A 20991-nucleotide genomic window follows, 5' to 3' on the forward strand; every position below is an offset into this window, starting at 1 on the left:
ATATACTGATTTGCTGCTCGAGAAACGTTTATTATTTATTATTATTATCAATGTTGAAGACAGTCGTGCTGCTTCATATTTGTGTGGATACATTTTTTTTCAGGATTCTTTGATGCATAGAAAGTTCAACTGCGATGCATTTGAAATAGAAATCTTTTATAAAATTATAAAGGTATTTACTGTCACTTTTGATAAATTTTTTGCATCCTTGCTGTATAAAAGTATTAATATCTTATTTTAAAAAATGACACTGAGCCCAAAGCTTTGGAAAGGTACTAGTGTATTTTTGCAATTATGCAAATACCTCCAACTAACTTTTTTGTGTAGAACATATGTGTGCATGGATATCCTATACGTGTGTGTGTGTGTGTTCACAAAAATTGATTGAGGGTAAATGGATAATTGCAAAGGAAAAGTTAGTCTTTAAAAATAATATGTTAGTGTTTTAATTTATTTTAAGTGATTGATGTATTATATTTTGGATTTTAGAGCAGATATGTTTGTGTTTGCAAATGCATTTTATGTGTGTGTTTGTGAAAGTAAGTCTTGAGTGTTTATATGCAGAGCCAATTTTCTGTGTAGTTTGCAAAACGTAACTATTTTAATATGTCCCACCATCTGTTTTATATCTACGTGATAACCGCAGAAAAAAAAACTTTTTTTTTTTTTTTTAAATTAGCATCAGCTTTTCCGTCTAGTTTACCTCGCCAAGATACTTGTGGAAAAGCGTGTTCTGCCGTGTGTTTAAGTGGTTCAGAAGTGAACAGAGACTTCACTGTGTCCCAGGTGTTACTCACGGCTCCGGTGGGGTTCACGGGCCAAACATCTCCTCAAACTTCACACCTCATTCAAGCAAACGCCCAGTTTATGTAACCATCACACAGGTGTTTGTGTGTCTGTGGTGACATATTTTGCCAGTGTAAAAGCAGCCATTGTGCAGCCTATCATAAAAATAAGTTTTCCACATTTAAATGCCGGGAAACACAGGAATAGGCAATTGGATGGGAAAATGTCGCCTGCATTAACAGCACCAAAGAGGGAATCACAAGGTTTTGTGTAAAAACACACACCCATATTGTGTTCATAAAGTCACCATGAAATCAAAATGTACAATTCTTATTTTTTCGTTTATTATTGCAGTATTTATTATAAATTATTTATCTGTGCACATCATTAATTTTTTATTTGCCCTCATAATCTTTAAGCAAAATAACTTCCCCTCCCTCTTCCAGCGACATCTCTTCTCCTCTCTGATGATGTTTACTGACACGAGGGCGGGGCAACCTGTCAATCACATGAGATCAACCAATAGCAAACCACAGCCAATCAATCAAGCCCCGCCCTACATTTATTCTTATTTGAGAATCAGTTTCACTCAGATACACGTCACAATTGTGCAGAAACGACTATCACAACTTCCGTTTCATGATGACTATAATGTACAGAAAAAAAATTCTGGTTTAGAAATAATATTTATTTATTTATTTTAAACAGTTATAAGCAAGTCATTTTGTTAATTCCACAAGTTTTTTTTTTAAGTTTCTAGATTTCAAAATAAAAGACAAAACACTAATTTAGCCAAGCAGATACTTTTTCAGTAACACTTTAATTAACACAAAATTAAGGTCTCATTCATTAATATTAGTTAATTCATTAGCTAACATGAACTAACAATGACGTAGCGATATATTTTTAAAGCATTTATTAATATTTGCTAACCTTAATTAGTAAATCTAATTGTTCATGTTAGTTCACAGTGCATTAACTAACGTTAACAAATACAACTTTGGATTTTAAAAATGTATTAGTAAATGTAAAAATTACCATTGACTAAGATTAATAAATGCTGTAGAAGTATTGTTCATTGTTAGTTCACGTTAACTGTTACAGTTAACTAATGTTTACAACGAAACCTTAATGTAAAGTGTCGCCAGTTTTTCACAGAATGACAGAAAGAAAGAAAAGCCAAACTGCATCTTCCTCATTAGTCTAGCTTACGTTTCTACATTGGACTTTTCATATGCTGCTCTAAATCAAAGGAAGAAAGGCCAAATCCTGCAATAAAACTGTGCAGCACATGCTTTGAGTTTGTGTCTGTGTGCATGCAGTGCTTCATCCTCAATGCAAAACAGATGCCATGAATGACACCCTTCCTGCAACATTTTATAAAAATGCATGGATGTGTAAACAAAAGAAGAGGCTCTTTTATTGTTTTATCATTGAAGTCTGTATGCGATGTGTGCAGCTAACCTGTTTACATTGTTTCTGAATTCAGTTTAATGGCCACCCCACCAATAATACCTGCCATGGCTGATCAAGAGGCCCGAGAGGACCCGCCCCCCCCCGCCGTCACACCCCCCGCCACACCTGCCATGGCTGATCAAGAGGCCCGAGAGGACCCGCCCCCCCCCCGCCGTCACACCCCCCGCCACACCTGCCATGGCTGATCAAGAGGCCCGAGAGGACCCGCCCCCCCCCGCCGTCACACCCCCCGCCCCCGCTGTCACACCCCCCGCCACCACACCCACCGCCACCACACCTGCCGCCACACCCGCCGTACGCCCCAAACGCGTGTCCCACCGCGGGCGCAGTGCAGGAGCCAAAGCCAGCTCTAATCAACAGGAGGGGAAAGTGGAGGAGTTTGAGCCCTTCATGTTAATGCCCAGAGGACCACCTCCACTCAATGGTGAGAATGAGAACATCTGTACTTTTTATCGGCTTCTCGAACAGGAATAAATGTAGGGTGGGATTAAATGTTGATTTTATCCATGGGGAATTGATTGGATGGGTGTGGTTTGCTATTGGTGTATCTCATTTGATTGACAGGTCACCCCGCCCTCTTCATCAGAGAAGAAAAGAGATGTCACTGCAAGAGATTAGATACAACATTATGAGGCACGAATTTGAAAAACAATGTGCACGGATAAATAATTTATAATAAGCACTGCAATATTCCTTAAAAAAACTAGAATCGCCCATTTTGATTTCGTGGTAAATTTAAAGTGCTAGAATATGTAAATCTTGTCACTGTAAGAAATTATATGTAGAGTACATTTTAGTAGTATCCCTTTTATTTGGTGTGCCTTTTAATAAATCACATATTAAGAATATTTTACGGTTATTGCAATACATATTAATATCATCAATATTAATATTCTTGACATTTTTGTCAGTGTAAAATGTATCTCTATTTTTGTCCCAAATCAATTGAGTTAGACAATGTCAACTTAATAAAATGGAGATAAATACTGTAATAGTATTTTCAACTTAATTTGAAAAAAAGTTTTTAAAAAAAAGCGATGTCTCTCACTTAAATATGATGTCATTATTATCAGTGTTGTTATTGTTAACTAAAACCTGAAATAAAGCTGAAATAAAATGAAATATAAATATTAGATGCAAAACTGTAGAGAAATTTGAAATTAGGAATTGAGAAAAATAAGTACTAAACTAAAACTGAAATAAAATACAAATAAATGAATAAAATAAGCACATAACAAAATTGTTAAAATGTAAACTATAATTGAAAATATTAGATTAATAAAAATATTAATAAACACTACAATAGTATGTAAATAATACTAAAATAACACTCACCATTATTTTTCCAGTGAAAAATATCCCAACATCACATAAATTTAGCATTTCCTATGAAAATGAATAAAGCATTTAAAATGAACTACATTAAAGCATGATAAAATATTGTCAGTTAAAGCAAAACAATTTATGCATAACCAATTAAAATGTAATGGTGATGAATAGAGTAATAATTCATGCAGACACACTTGGTACCGTTTCTTTGTTTACTAAAATATTTACTTGGTCTTATCTAGTCAAAAGCCCTCAACTGAAAAGCTGAAACAAATATCCTGACCACTAAGACCGTTTCCTGCATGTTTACCACTTCCACCAGATAACAGTGAGCTCTTGTCCCTCACATTTATTGCAGGAAGCACCCCACTTTTATCTTGTAACATCTTGAGCTTTTTCGTCATCCTCTTCCCTTCAAAACCCCCAGAGATAAAGAATGAAAGACATCCTCTGTGAGAGTCATGCCACTGTTTTTGTAGATTATTTATTGTAAAAAAGGCAAATTGATGGTTGAGCCTTTAACGTGTTGACAGTCCTGTTTCTGTCCCTCAGAGTATCTTGATGTCTGGGACGTGGATGTGCTGAAACGACCTCAAGACCTCAATAAACAGGAGCACCACACACACCTTTACTCCAGCGACTCCCTCATCGTGCGTCGGGCTCAAGAGTTCCAGATCAAGATCACATTCAATCGGCCCTACAAACCGGCCGAAGACAAGTTTGCGCTTGAGTTTGTCATAGGTGAGTCTTCAGAGAATTCTGAATGGTGGCTTTTTAAATGGAGGCACACAAAATCTTATTTTTAAACTGGTTTAAAATGGCTTTTTGGTCACTTTTAGACAGACAATGTATAGAAAACGACACATACAAGACAATATAAATATAAGTTCACTCACCTAGTCCTAGCCTATCACTTGAAGCAAAAATCCTTCCTTCTGTCCTTTTAAAAGAGCGCGTTGTGTCGTTTAGTGAAGCTGACTGATGTAGGCCTATAGCCTATTTCCAACTTAGACATGGGGTCTTCCTTCATTTTTAATTTGTAGCTGTTGTATGAATGGTCAACCCGATCTCACGACCAATTCGTACAATTATTTTTGCTAAATCGTATATATTTTACGAGTTGCCCAATTCGTATGTATTCGGACGAATGGCCTACCCCTGACCCCGCCCCTAAACCTAACCGTCACTGGGGTTTAGACAAATCGTACGAATCAGCCACATTTTACTCGCTCGATGAATTCGTACGATTTGGTCGTGAGATAGCGCTGGAATGGTAGTTTAGTAAATTTGTTTGCGATCAAATATTCAAAATCTCTACTCTCCATAGTTACATCAGCGGTAGCAGTACAAACTAATATCACGTAATTTACGTCTCGTCGATGATTGGTTGATATACCGAGGAAGGCTAGCCTCCTCTGTCACGTTACTTTTCTCAACACTCGTTATCACGTTTCGCAGATTCTGCACATTCGGGGAAGAGGCTCGCGGTGGTTACACTTACAGAGGGGAAATTACTAACAATAAATACACATTCTGAGACATGAAATTAATATCTGAGAATTTTATTACCATTAAATCGTCCTTCTCCCATTTTTACTTAAGTTTCGGGTAGGCTTGGCCTCCCTTACCTCCCCTGATGAGCCGCCACTGGTTCACAAGTCTTTTTTCCCAGTGGTGGACAATAATGAAGTAGTTTTACTTAGCTACTGATATTTCAAGTAGGCCTATCTCTACTTTAAGTTAATTTTTTTGGGAAACTTTTACTTCAGTAGGCTACATTCCAAAGCATAACACGATACTTTTTAGTCCAACTGAAGAAATCGCCACCCGATACCCAAGAACATGAACATGATTCTTTCCAATGAACCTGTTGAATTGGTTCACGAATCACACTGAATGATTCATTTACAAATCAAACTGATCCGATTGCAACTGATTCAGTGATTAGGTCAAAATTGACCAGGATATTGTCGTAGCGCAAAAAGTTACTAAAACTTAGTTTTTAAAAAAACTTAAAGTTAAAAAGTTAAGTAAAAAGCAAAAAGGAAGTTACTTATCCCAAATTTGAGTATTGATTATTGTAAATGAAAATCATACATACAGAAGGACTGTCAGTTATTTGTGAACTAGATCTGTTGTAAAAGTTTAATCAGTATAATGAACGATAAGTTTTGGTAATACATTTAAAAGTTAGCTTTTTTTGCAGATCAATACATATTAAATGTCTGCACTAATCTTTAATACTACTGATAATGACTAGTACTGGCTAGAATAAATAATAAATATGGGTCAAAATACTGATAATGACTAGTACTGGCTAGAATAAATAATAAATATGGGTCATAGATCAGCGCTTTTAATACTTTAAAAAACAATTACTTTTTTCAATGAGTCAAAATTCCATTGTTTTTTAGTTTAAATTGAGTATTGTGTAATTGAGCACCACTATATCTCAAATTGGTAATCTGGAAGTCTTTCCATTTTTTTATTAAAGCATTCTTCACTCTTAAAAAAAGGTTCTTTATTGGCATTGATGGTTCCATTAAGAACCTTTAACATTCATAGAATCTTTCCATTCCGCAAAAGCTTCTTAAAGTGGAAAAAGGTTTTAGAATTTTTAGAATGTTCTTCACACTAAGAATTTTTTTTATTATTTTAAGAACTGTTCAGTGAACGTTCTTTAGTGAACCAAATAAGGTTCTTCTATGGCATCGCTGTGAAGCCCTTCTTTTGGAACCTTTATTTTTAAGAGTGTACATGTTTTTTGAAGCTTCCTTCTGCTTAAATGATCAGTTTCCCCCTTTTGCAATACCTAAGAATTATTTAAAGAGGCATATTGTCCAGCACAGCAATAAATGTATTCACTATGCATTTTCTGGATGTATTTGACAGTGAAATTTCACAAGAGATGCCATTGTTCTGCAACTTCTGAGCACCATCAACACTTTCCCTTCTCGTTGGCACACTTCCCTTCAGAGACAAAACCTTGTGTACTTCTCTTTTTTTTTTCTTGATAATATTTACACATCCAGATATTTGCACATTGCCACTGATATTTAAGGAAACTGAGCACACGAGCTGAAGGAAGTCAACATGATGGCTAGTTGAGCAAGGTTCTCTTTACTGGAAAATGATTTGAACAAACAGACCAGGCAAACCTTTTGAGGAAACATAGTTGCTCAGAACAGACTTTGCCATACGCAACCATGCAAAAGTTTGGGGTCAGTAAGATTTCTACTTTTATTCAGGAAAGATGCATTAAAAGTGACAGTAAAGACATTTGTAATGTTTCTATCTCAAATAAATGCTGCACTTTTGAACTTTCTGTTCATCAAATTATACTGAAAAATACATCACAGTTTTCACAAACATATTAAGCAGTTTTCAACATTGATAATAATAAGATTATTTTTTTTCTTGAACAGCAAATCAACATATTATAATGATTTGTGAATCATGTGCATCACAGGACATTTTTTAATTTTTAAATATAATTACATAAAACACAGTTATTTTAAATTGTAATAATATTTTACAATATTACTGTTTTTATAATAAATGCAGCCTTGGTGAACATCTTCCGAAAACTTTTTCCCCCCGAAAAACCTTACACTTATTTAAAAAAAAGTAACACTTTACAATAAAGTTTATTAGCTAACATTAGTTAATGTATTAACTAACATGAACTAACAATAAGCAATACATTTATTACAGTATTTATTTGTCTTTGTTAATGTTAGTCAACACAAACCCAGCTGTTCATTTTGTTCATGTTAGTTCACAGTGCATTAATGTAAACTAATACAACCTTTGATTTTAATAATTTATTAGTAAATGATTATTTAATGCTGTAGAAGTATTGTTCATGCTTAGTTCATGTTAACTAAGGTAGTTAACTAATGTTAACTAATGAACCTTATTGTAAAGTGTTACCAATCTTACAGTGGTGTATATATTTGTGCATAATGATGAAGCCTGTAATGCTAATATTTTGCTGTGATTGTCGTTGTGCACTAGGGCCGAGTCCTCAGTACAGTAAGGGCACCTACATTCCCGTCTTCCCCACTGCGGATCGACAGAGTCTTTGGAGAGGTCGGGTCGTGGAGACCAGCGACAGTGTTGTCACGATGGGCATCACACCCTCACCAGAGTGCATTGTGGGAAAGTACTTGATATATATCGGTGTGGTGACGCCCTACGGCATCCGCAGGACCAGGAGGGACCCGAGCACCGACGTCTACATCCTTTTTAACCCGTGGTCATCAGGTTTTACATTTCTTTCTTTCTGGTAGAAGAACCCATATTATATAGGCTAGGCTCTATTTTTGAAGCATATGGACGCCAGTGCACATTGAAATTGTGTGCATGTGTTAAGGAAAAAAGAAGATGTGATGCATGATAACTGATGTTTCTTTGAAAGCTGATCCCGTGTTCTTGGACGATGAGGAGGAGCGTGAAGAGTGTGTTATGAACGAGCTGGGGATCATCTATCATGGAGCATATGACGATGTGTCCGAACGGGCCTGGAACTACGGACAGGTTTGCTTCGGCTTCCTTATGTTCTTTAAATGTTCAGATGAATGTGTTTAATTTTTCTCTCTAATGTTCAGGAATAACTGAGTGCCTGCATTCATTTGTCCTACACCATTTATAAAAGATACTTGGGACACATTTAATCTCTGTGAAAAATCGCTATAACATTTATTTATTATTAAGCATGCTCTTATTATAAAATATGCAGCAATTTTGATAATTAACAATTTTGAACCAATAATTAGTTTAATGTAATGAACGGTAATTGATTAATCACCAATATAAAAATTCTGGAAACACTTACAATAAGGTTTTATTTATTAGTTAACATGAACTAAGAATTAACAATACTTCTACCGCATTTATTAATCTCAGTTAACGTTAATCTTAACATTTACTAATACATAATACATACTGAAGATCAAAAGTTGTATCTATTAACATTAGTTAACATTCACATCAGTTTAAATAGTACAATTATAATGCTCATTGTTAATGTTAGTTAATGCATTACTAATGGTAACAAATTAGACCTTATTGTAAACTGTTACCAAAATTCTATACTATAAAGTAAAAATGTATTTTTTTTTTATTCAACAAGTGATTTTATGCACAACTTTATAAGTACAACTTTATAATGTACAGTGTGATGGATATTTATTTTAAAACTGGCTAAAAATTACATTTAATAGCATTATTAAATATGAGTTTTTTTTAAATTATTTTAAGTGAGTATTGATATGTGATGACAAAGGGATATTGTGCATCCTTAATTATAACTAAAAGGCTGTAAGAATATTTTCTTGTTTATGAATAGAAACATTGCAATTTTCTGTATTTTTTGTTTGTTTTTTAGTTTGAGTTTGGTGTCCTGGATGCCTGTCTCTTCATTCTGGATAAAGCAGACATGCCGCTGTCCAACCGTGGTGACGTCATTAAAGTGACCCGCGTCGCCTCGGCCATGGTGAGAAACTGACACGCTTCAGCCAGAGAAACTACAGCTACAGTTTCCAAAACGCTGAATGATCCCCTTCACTTACTGTTTACCATCTTATGAGGAACTGAGCTTCCCTGTGCCAGACTTGGACTATAATGTAAATGTTCACAGCTAACGGTAAAGCATCGAACTGTCGTATTTTGACAGATAAATAACTTTTATTCACATAAACGCAGTCGGTTATGTCTGTGAACGTAAACCGCAGGGAAAGAAATCGCATGTGTAGCTACTGGTAAAAAAATAAAAAATAAAAATGCTATGTATACTTGCAGCCAGACTATTTATCAGTATATACTGTGTTAATAAGTGTGTTAATGATTAGTTAACTTGAAGTGTGCTATTTTGAAACAACACATTTTGTACTAAGTATATTTTAGTAGTAATTAAATTGTAGTAAAACATAACTTTAAGTGTATTTAGTGTACTTTTGTGTACTAAATTGGAACAACTGGACTAATTACATGCTTGATTAGTGATATTAAAGTGTACTTTATTTGTGTTACAAGTACATTACAAATTCATTATGAGTGTCTTCGAAACACACAAGCAATATAGCATAAGTGTATTATATTTGAGTAAAAAGTATATGCTCAATAATACCTTTGGCTTATTCCAAATACTACAAATTGCACATTAATAACAAATGCACATTAATAAACAAATATAACTTAGCTATACTTCGTACAATATACTATTGGCTACTATAATGCATTTTGAAAGTATACTTTCAATGCATTGTTACAATGATCATTTCCAGCACACAGTTAAAAAATATACTTAAAATATATTTAAGTGCAAATAAATACACTTTTAAAAAATAAACAGAATTTTCACTTCAAGTATATTTTTTTCTAAAATATATTTTCAGAAAATATACTGAAGTACAATTATTTTAAAGTGTGTTAAAAGTTGTATTGTGAAAACAGGAAAAAGCATGATGCTAATATACTTTTAATATATTTTAAATATAGTAAAAAAATTGTTAGTATATTTGCAATGTACTATTGATAAAGGGAATATATTTCAAAAACAATAATGTATACTTGTTTCATTAGGGAGTAGCCTTAAAAGGAATACATTTCTTACTTGAACGCTGCTGTTAAATGCCCTGGTCGAGGAGATAATCATGCTGGACTGTGTACAGCTCACTGAGGGCGGGGTCTATGCTAATAGGGCGGAGTCCGTCAGAAGTTGTGGGCGGGGCCTAGGCATTTCTTACATCACATTGCTAGAATCTACAAACGGCTTGTTCTGAGACACTGCTTATGATTTAGGGAGAATAAATAGAGGAGTGTGTGGATTTGTATTATTATAGGGTGGTTGTGTACACACATTTATGTTCAGTGAATTTTGCAACTTTAATACTAAAAACACACAGCATTTTAAAATTTCCACATGATGATTTATAATGTGTGCTACTGGTGAAACAACAAATCGTTTTCAACTTTCATGAAGTTATTGTTGAGCTCACTTCTTCCCTGGCTCAAAACAGATGAACTCCCGTGATGACGACGGCGTGTTGGTGGGAAACTGGAGTGGAGATTACACATACGGCGTCCCACCGACGTCCTGGACCGGCAGCGTGCAGATCCTCCTGGACTACGCCAGCACCAAAGGAACGCCGGTCTGCTACAGCCAGTGCTGGGTCTACGCTGCCGTCTTCAACTCCTGTGAGAGCTCACTTCAACAGGACAAGACGTTCATTTATAGGTCACATGATCCGGTCGGTCTATATGTAAGGGATAATGTATATCCAGCTGGTTGTTATTGCTGAAACCCTGACATGGTGATCAGGTCTTGTATCACCCTGAAGGGTAAACAACCGGCTGGATGTATTAGCTTATTACATTACATTGTATTAGCTTGTATTGGATGTAAGCTTATTACACGCCACATAAGTAAATAATTAGACACAAAATATTGATCTGAGTTTAACTATTTTATTAGCTCATTCAACACAAAGCTTCCACAACTGAAAAGAGTTCCTCTTTGAGCCTAGACCAACAAACAAGTTCATATCACTGTATAGTCAGATCACTTATTACACAACTTTTCACCATATAAATAATAACAGAGGGGTCATGAAATAGGGATTTGATAAGAAATTTTTTTTTAAATCCTACCTGTTAATTATCTTAAAATCCATTACAGTGCACAAAACAATCGTTATAAACCGTTGCTTTTGACAACGGTCATTATTGGCAAATAACTGACCAATCAGAACCGAGCATTTCAGAGAGCTATGTAATGAGATTAATCATCATCTCCTTCTTCCCCACAGTCTTGCGTAGTCTCGGGATCCCCAGCAGGGTCGTGACAAACTTCTTCTCCGCCCACGACAATGACGGAAACTTGAAGATGGACATCATTCTGGACGAAAACGGAAAACTGGACCGGAATCGCACCAAGGATTCCATCTGGTTTGTGCTCTTTTTTAGTAACACTTTACTTAAAGCCTATATAGATAATGCATTATACAAGTATTTTAATGCACTAACTATGTCTTGTAATGTACCTACCTTATAATGCATTGTATGGTCTCATGAATTATTGTAACCACAGTTATATAATACATTATAATACTTATTTAATCATTGAGCACACCTTTAGAAAGTATAATGCGTTAAAAAACATGACAAACAACCCATTTCAGAATCTGCAAATATTATAATACATTTTAACTTTGATTACAATTATTTATGAAAAGATGTAATGCTTTATAAAGTACATTATGAATACCTTTACAATGCATTATACATAAGTACATTACTAAATATGAGTTAAAATTGTATAATGAATTAAAATGACATACAACATGTCATGGTAACACATTTGGAATTTCAATTTCACGAAAAATGTGTTGTTTTGGATCAAATGTTTTATATATGGCACACATGTATTAACACAATTGCATAATTTTGATACTGTAATAATAGTTACACCCTGCATCATGATGTAATGCTGCAATTGACGCAGTTCATTCATTTTATTTCACTTTAATTTGTACAAGGCTTTTTTGTCCACTTATCTTGAACTTGAGGAGGATTTTTTGTTCATTTTGGCAGTGATTTTACCCCAAGGCCTTGTCAATCTCTCACCCTGTTGCTGAATGCGGCTTATGCAGTAAATGACTTGCTTTATCTTCATCTGCAGGAATTATCACTGCTGGAACGAGTGCTACATGGCGAGACCCGATCTGCCCTCTGGCTTTGGAGGATGGCAGGTTGTGGACGCTACTCCACAGGAGACAAGTGATGGTAGGACATTCACATAAACACACACACACACACACTGCATCTGTTTGTTGTTCTGTGATGTCATTGAGGCTGTTCTTCTGTCAGGTATGTTCAGGTGCGGGCCTGCATCAGTAGCTGCCATTAAACACGGCCAGATCTGCTACCCGTTTGATGCCCCTTTTGTCTTTGCTGAGGTAATGCAAGCCATGTGACAGGTCTCGTTTACTCCTGGCATTAAGATGATCTATCTGTCTATCTATCTATCTATCTGTCTGTCTGTCCATCCATGTATCCATCTATCCATCCACCTAATCTATCTCTCTCTCTCTCTCTCTGCAGGTGAACAGTGATGTGGTCTTTTATCGTAGACATAAAGATGGCACACTGGACCCGGTGAAGGTCAATACCTCTCACGTGGGCCGCATGGTTCTGACCAAAGCCGTGCTGCACGATGGCCGTCGAGACATCACCTATCAATACAAGTTTCCTGAAGGTGAGAGAAGTTGCTCTTGGATGTAAATGTCAGATAACCAGGATCGACTTCCATTTTAAACCTTTCTTTCCTCAGGGACCCCAGAGGAGCGGCGTGTGCTGGAGAAAGCGGAGGAGTTCGGCTGTCAGAGGGAGAAATCCTCTCTTCCTAAGGGTGATGTGGATGTGGAGATCCTCAATCTGGACGTTCGCGTAGGGGACAGCTTTAACGTGACACTGCAGTTTAACAACCGCAGCGACCAGCGGCGCAGTGCAGACGTGTACATCACCGGGACTGTGGTGTATTACACCGGAGTCCCGAGCGGCGAGGTTGTGTTTAAAACACCCAGAGTGAAACTAGAGCCACTGCAGAGTGAGTACACGTAGGAGAGAGGAGGGCTGGGCACACGAGTTTCTCGATTCAATATTGATTCACAAGTTTGCAAAAGATCTCGTTTTGATATCGATTCATGTGAATATTTATCAGTTACAGTGCATGTCAAGAAAAAAAAAAAAAACTCAACTAATGCTGTAACTGTACAGGGAATAATGTCAGTTGGTACATTAATATAATTTTAAAGGTTAAAGTTAACACCTGATTTGCATACAAACTTTAACTGTTCTTGTTATAATAACATTATAGTAATAATGACATAATTATGTTTCTATTCTATTCGTTTTTTACAAATATAAACATTTACACAGTGGCTGATATAACCTGTTTTCATTTATATAAACACACATTAAATGTTGAAGAACAGGTTAAGTAAAAATATAATTAGTATTTAATGCATATATTTAGAACAATGCTCCTCTCTAGAGTTCTTTTTTCTTTCTTACTATTGAGTTTATGGTCATTGAACAGCTTCTCTAAAGGTAAATATAATGTTACATGGCATACTATTTACAAGCCGTTTTTTTTATGTATTTCTGTGGTTGAAACACGGTTGTACCGTTTCTTTTAACATACTTTCTGATGTTCATTCATGTTTATTTGGAGCTGTAACTATCGGTTTAAGTGCCGCTTGAACAGCGATCTGTCACGCTACATTAAAGAGTGCCAAAATGGTCAAATTCATAATAAAATTGACAGAATTTGAAAGCTAAGACTTTGTTTCACATCAAAAGTAACAGCACAAAGCTTATTGTAATTTATTGGTTGGTCGGCGCGATACAAATAAAAGATAATTTATTGGGATTAAAGAAACGATATCAGTACATAGAAAGGAGATTTGATTAAAATCGAGAAATTTCTATTTTCAACCCAGCCCTAGGAGAGAGTGCAATATGATTGTTGGATCTATACTCATGCTTTTAATGCTCCCCCTGCTGGCGATAGGTAAGGAGGAGAAAGTGTCTGTGCGCGGCGAGGACTACATGAACAAACTGGTGGAACAGGGAAACATCCACTTCATCGCTACAGGAAAGATTAAAGAGACGGGACAGATCATAACAGCGATGAGAGTCATCACAATGCACAACCCCAAACTCATAGTGGAGGTCAGGCATTGTACATTACTGCTACTGTACCTCTCATTTACATTAAAACCAGGGTTTCCCAAACTGCCGTTGATGAGGGAACTGAAAAAGCTAAAATAAAGTATAGATAATAAAAATAATTTTAAGATTATTTACCTTTTAATCAAACGTATTATTATACTTGTATATTATTATATACAAATAAAACAATATAAAAACCAATATAAATTTAAAGTTTACTGATATCATAAGTTTAATCATATTAACTGTATTTGGTCTCTTATTAATTTAAATAAAATTTAAGTTTTTGATCAGACAAACCTCTTTGACCTAAAATATTTACTTGAGGCACCCCTGAGATTTTAAGTTAGGGTTATATATATATATATATATAAGCTGGGTTCTGTTCCCAGGTAACACACATACTGACAAAATATTGTTTGAATGGACTGTAAGTTGCTTTTGATAATTGAATGTAAATGAATCTGCTGCCCTCTACTGGTAGACTAGAGACTAGTTCATGTCTCTCTTCTTTCTCTCTCTTGTCTCTTTGCTATGTCTCTCTGTATAGGTGACCGGTTCTCCAAGAGTGAGCGAGGAAATGTATGTGTCAGTCGAGTTCACCAACCCGTTTAAGTTCAGTCTGGAGAATGTGGATCTGCGTATGGAGGGTCCTGGAATCATGGCCCTCAAAAAAAAGCAGTACAGGTGAACACTGTCAGACCGACACCATTACATCGAAATTGTACATATCTGTACATATTACATATATTTTAAATGCAATGCATACAATGTAAAATAAAATACATATATGTTAAAATACCATATTACACTAATTAGTGTTGAGAATAATGTGCGGTGCAAAAAAACGGTTCCTTTTTGAAAGGAAACTAAAAATGTAAACGGTTCCTCCACCAAAGAGTGAAATGTGACATGAACATGTTTTGTGTGAGATTCACATCACTAAAGTGTTTGATTCCCAGGGAATGCATGAACTAATCAAATGTCTACCTTGAATGCAATGCAAGTTGTTTTGGATAAATGCATCTGCTAAATGCATGAATGTAAGTCCGTATACTGCATGTTTTGTGTCATTCTGACGTGTGTGTGATGTGTTTTTCAGTCTGATTTCTCCGGACACCTCTATAACGTGGACGGAGACATTCAGTCCCCGCCGGGCCGGCTCTACTAAACTGATGGCGAGTCTAGACTGTGTTGCGCTCAGACAGGTGTACGGGGAGACTGAGCTCACCATACAACCATGAACGCCACAGAGGATGAAGCTGAGACATCTGTAGTCTTTGACCAAAGAGAAATACCATATAAACTCCAGCATAGCATGTACTCTATAAACATACTGAAGCATGTTACAAGTGCATTATATTATGTTTAGTCAAAAATACAGTTATTACAGTTAATATGTTCTTATATCCGTAGGTGTAAAATAAAATAAATAAACAAATGAACAAAAAGGGTTTTTTTCTTGAAAAGGGAAATAAGCACAGAAAACAAAAAGTCGAGTGAAAGTCACTCACAATACTTTTTTGATTGAATTAAGATGATTTAATCTCTTTATAGGATTCACTCATTAGGTATGAATATTAACTGATGTATAAAACAGGAAAGATCAATCATTCAAATACAAATGCAGTGCCCTTTGTAGCGTCATTTTTACAGACATTTATTTTTACACCATATGTGTGTGAATTATTCAATGAACTCCTGAGGATTTGACTTTTAAAGGAGTTTTTGGCAGTATATAGTTCTGATTATCAAAAGGTGGCATTGAGATATTCTGTGATCCGTTTGCTGAACTCACATGATTTTGCCCATTTGAAGACATTCTTGAACAGGGGTTTCCAAAGTCAGTCCTGGAGGGCGGCTGTCCTGCAGAGTTTGGCTCTAACTTGCCTCAACACATGCCTGGAAGTTTCTAGTATGCCAAGTTTCTTGATTAGCTGGTTCAGATGTGTTTAATTGGAGTTGGAGCTAAACATTGTAGGACAGTTCTAAACATTCTGAGACGCCTCAGAGTAGTAGTTTCGGTTATGGCATTTTTTTTGGCTGTCAGTATGATGGAGATGTAAATGTAACAGGGTTAAAAATGTTACTGTAAATGTTATGACTTTCACCCAAATTACTGTGTTTTTGTTCAGTAAATTGTTTTTGTGCGACCTCTGGTGGCGACATTAAGTAATAAGTGGGTTGTTCGCCTTTGACCTTCAAAGCCACACCCCTTCCCTCGGCAGAGAAGTGTATCTCATGCTGAGCAGTGATGGGAAACAGGCTTTCTGAAGCATATTAGGCTTCCATCAACGCAGGAAGACGTTTTTTAAAGGGATAGTTCACCCAAAAATAAAAATTCTGTCATTAATTACTCACCCTCATGTCATTCCAAACCCGTAAGAGCTCCGTTGACAGCTATTTAGCGACGAGAATACTTTTTGTCTGCCAAAAAAAAAAGAAAGAAAAAAAAAAGACTTTATTTAACAATTCCTTCTCTTCTGTATCAGTTGAATAAAGTCGTTATTTTGTCATTTTAACGATGTCTTTCCTACCTTTATGGGCCTTCAATGGGTTATTAAATAGCTGTCAATGGAGCCCCCCTGAGCCATTGGATTTCATGAAAAATATCTTAATTTGTGTTCTGAAGATGAACGAAGGTCTTACGGGTTTGGAACGACATGAGGGTGAGTAATTAATGACAGAATATGCATTTTTGGGTCAAATGATCCGAATGCGACTTGCTCTGATGTCATGCTAACGTGTGTCGAAAAACTCCTCCCGCATGTGATCTCCACCTGACCTCCTCAATAGTCTTATGCATCAGGTAAGGTTGCGAAGAGCCCATTTTTTTCAAACAGCTGTTCCGACCTTCGGATACTGCATGACGTTCGAAGTTTCAAACTAGTGATGGATCATTCATGAACGTCGTTCATTGCGCATGTCACGTGACAAACGAATGAAGAGGCTTGTTTGAAATGAGCAAAATCTGCACAGAACCGATCACCGGTGATCATCTCGAGATGCATGCCGGTTAGAAATGTCTTCGAGTGCGGTCGGACTTGCTCTGATGTCATGCTGACATGTGGATCCTGCAGTTTCTCTGCACCGACTGCGCTGATCAAAAGCACAATGAGAAACAACTTGCTGAAGACACAGCTTAATGCTCATTGGTTTAAACACCCGTGATGTATTGATCTCTTTTAAAATGTTTAATTTCTAAACTCTGATATCATGTTTTTATGTCTTTAGCATAGCTGTATTATGTGTGAATATTCCCAAACTCTCAGACAGTGCGAACACATCTTTTGAATGGACATAAATAACAGTACTTTGGGTGTCTTGTTCATTATATTTATTTTCATATAAAAACAACAGAACTTAAATTACATCCAGTTTATCATCAACACGGCGCATGAGCGTGAATCCCTCGATTTCCGTCTCTGATCTCACAGGTGTCTGATCCACTATGAGAAGAGAGAACTGTCCGGCTTGCCTGCACTTTTTTTCACTCCTCCTCCTTTCACTGCACTTTCGCATACATTTCAGGCGAGGCGCATCTCAAACAGCCTAAAGACTCGTAAGGTAAAGTCAATTTATGTTCCCTGTAAATTATTTTGGGCTGTAGCCTATTATAATGATTTCTTTATTCAGAATATGATTAAGATTGCGTAGGTGGATGTGTTCGGGGAATTTGGTTGTTAAAAGTATAACATTTAAATGAACGAAATGACTTAAATAAAGATTTGTTCCTTGATGACGAGATCGAACGAAAGAGTCAGTAAAATGATCCGAACTTCCCATCAAACGTTATCAATCACGTGGTATTGTCATTTCGAAACTATCATCGGTACAGTGTGTGATATAGGCTAATAGGGCTTTGAAAACTGTGTTGGAGTATCGGCGCCCTGGTGTCAACCGTCCCATCACTAATGCTGAAAGGGGGTAGGTCAAAATTTGCTCTAGTGAAATGACATTGTTTTTGTAACATAGGCTAATATACAGTTCATAACGAACTCCACAAAATGTAAATAAGTTAAGGCACCTGTAACATTCGATTTATTCTTCTTTTGTGAAACCTGTTCAAATGACCATTCTGAGACACAAGGCAAAAACATTTATGAATTACAGTGTTTCAGATTAAAAAAACAGATTGATTTACAAATAGAGATGTTTATTTAAACATCTGTCTATTTGTCCACAAGTCACATTTAATAAGCGTGAATGCAGTGAGTTGGACTCTTCCCACCCTGCCTATGGTTTGTCCCAGTTACCTCAGGAAGAAGGTTGCGCTCCATCCGGGCAAGAACAACTATAACTCAGCAACAGGGTTTTTTTTTGTTTTTTTTTTGAGGCTATTCGACTGACAAATCCTTGATCTTCTACTCTGTGTGCAATAATATAGATACGGGCATGTGTAATAAAAGTTTCTCTGTTGTTGTTTTTTATAGGCCTAAATAATTTTTACATTTTTAAAAAAGTATTATTTAGACATTTTATGCGCAATAATATTTGACTATGTATGTCCTAATTTATTACTAATTATTACTGTTTTTATTCCTGCATCGTCTATTCTAGATTTTTATTGCTATTATGCTATTTATTGACAAAGCTGCTTAGACATACACCCTAGTTCCTAATGTTTTTATTGGTCAACGTTTTTATCTGGAGTTTTGACTGGGACCTTAGTACTTAGTTTCGTTCCTTCATTGACAATAAAAGACCCTTGAACCTTGTTGTACTCTGTTAAAGATCATCAAAATATAGACCCAGGATATCAGTATATTATGAATAAAACAATGAAAAGCCTACACATAGAGTAGTATCAATTGTCGCTGCACTTGTGTTATGAAACATTATAACTTCCTCTGTCTAGTTCATACCTGTTAATTATTGCTATTTTTATCTGTCTAGAAAAATAGTCACATGATTGAGAAGAATACAAAGAGAAACGGATAATCTGCAGGTGCATGGGGTTCTGTACAAACAACTAAAGAGCTATAGTCCAATGCGTTACTGATAATTATAAATTTAAGCAGTATAAACTTCTTGACGACTTTTGGACTTTATCTTATCTCTCCTCATTAAAATAACTGACGAAAGAAGGGATTTCCCCATCTCCAGCCATGTTTAATGCTCCTCTTTTGTTAATACAGATACTCAGCCTAAACAACAGCCATGATTCACAAGAAGAAACTGACGTATGTACAGTAAATATAATTCTGTAATCTGTCTTTGAATGTGTGCAAATATGATTCATGCACTATATTGGATTTGATCAAATGAGAGTGCTGCATTTTGAAAGTATCTTGACAAGCTCTTTTTCTTAAATATACCAAAGTGGAGGTGATATTTCAGTTAATAATTCTAGCTAAGAAACACTTAACACTATTCTAAAGCAAGGCATTGAAACTGAGATTACTTCAGGTTGACATCCATAATCGCTTTGTAGATGATGAGCAATACTGTGTTGATATTAAAACAGATTACGACCAGATGCATTTCTTTTTGGAAAAGCATCACATAATAATAGACTACTTTAAAAGCAACAGGTATCAAAAGCTTGATGTTTCCACCTCCATATTAGTTTGACTAATTAATTCTTAGTAATTAGTAGAGCCCGACCGATTTATTGGTCTGCCAATTTTATCGGCCGATATGAGCCTGTCGCATATATATTGGTATCGGCGTAGGGTGATATCAGCTAAATTGGGCCACTTTTTGGTAAATCGTTTGGGACAATAATACAATACCATATATGCCTTTTCCATGTGTTTTTATGATTAATAATGACTGTTTTTGATACTTTTGTGTTGAAATTAGGTAATAAAATATAATTATTTAGGCCCTACAGTTCTTGAAACATCAGCTGTGCCAACTGTTTTTTGCATGAGCTGTTTCAGGTACAATGGGCCAGTCAAACTGCAAAGGGAAATAGTAATTTATCATCATTTTAATTTTAAAACACAATTGCTTATACAGCCACATTACATTTAAACTGCATTAAACAAACATATTCATATGTGCCATTAAAAAACTAAAAACATTTTTGGTGCAAACCCCCATTTTGGAACAGCATAGATCAGTGAACTGATGTCAGTGGTGTGTGTGTGTGTGTGTGTGTAACAAACACATGTGTATGTGTGTTTGTGAGTGACACAGATGATGGCCCATTTTAGCTGAAACCATGTGGCCCATTTTACCTCAGTGGGTTAAGGTAAATTGGGCCGCCAAGAAAAACATCACTTTTTCAAAAAATATGTTCATATACCAAACTAACAACATTGTTTCTGATTGATGCCATCAAGACAGATATTATGCATAGTTTTTTTTTTATGTGCATGTTTTTATATTTTTATAGATTTATCATCCTTATAATAGTTTAGTTAGATTTGGTATGCCAGGCTACTTACCATGCAGCTTTCTGGTGCAGTCTTGATTTTGAATTATTGCCCCGCCCACCACAGCAATTATAAACCAATCAAATCACCTGTTACTTGTCAAGCACAGTTAAAGAGAGCCTAAGTCCCTCCCCTCCGCTTCCGGCTCATGGGACCTTATTTCGGAAAAAATATTTATGGTAGTCAATGGCGAGAGACAACTATCTTTTTATTCCGTCTGAACTGTGCCCTGAATTACACATATGATGTTTGTCAATTTAAAAGATAATTATGAAAGTCA

The 20991-nt window shown here is 35.9% G+C and overlaps 1 protein-coding gene across 1 annotated transcript in view; it reads left to right on the top strand.

Annotated features, from left to right (window-relative positions):
• Positions 1 to 2439: 2439 nt before the first annotated feature.
• f13a1b (coagulation factor XIII, A1 polypeptide b) overlaps positions 2440 to 20991 on the top strand; it is a gene marked incomplete at its 5' end in the record, with an annotated part of 32005 nt that continues 13453 nt past the window's right edge. Inside the window, 15 exons of the mRNA XM_082162373.1 lie at positions 2440 to 2686; positions 4144 to 4332; positions 7609 to 7857; positions 8012 to 8130; positions 8981 to 9088; positions 10614 to 10791; positions 11403 to 11541; positions 12275 to 12378; positions 12463 to 12551; positions 12697 to 12850; positions 12926 to 13201; positions 14168 to 14328; positions 14879 to 15015; positions 15431 to 17895; positions 19467 to 19511. Coding sequence (XP_082018499.1) covers positions 2440 to 2686; positions 4144 to 4332; positions 7609 to 7857; positions 8012 to 8130; positions 8981 to 9088; positions 10614 to 10791; positions 11403 to 11541; positions 12275 to 12378; positions 12463 to 12551; positions 12697 to 12850; positions 12926 to 13201; positions 14168 to 14328; positions 14879 to 15015; positions 15431 to 15572 — 2292 coding nt within the window. The 3' untranslated portion in view covers positions 15573 to 17895; positions 19467 to 19511. The remainder of the gene's footprint in view (positions 2687 to 4143; positions 4333 to 7608; positions 7858 to 8011; positions 8131 to 8980; positions 9089 to 10613; positions 10792 to 11402; positions 11542 to 12274; positions 12379 to 12462; positions 12552 to 12696; positions 12851 to 12925; positions 13202 to 14167; positions 14329 to 14878; positions 15016 to 15430; positions 17896 to 19466; positions 19512 to 20991) is intronic.

Source organism: Leuciscus leuciscus, assembly GCF_965113295.1.
Source record: "Leuciscus leuciscus genome assembly, chromosome: 2".
Classification (NCBI taxonomy): Eukaryota; Metazoa; Chordata; class Actinopteri; order Cypriniformes; family Leuciscidae; genus Leuciscus; species Leuciscus leuciscus.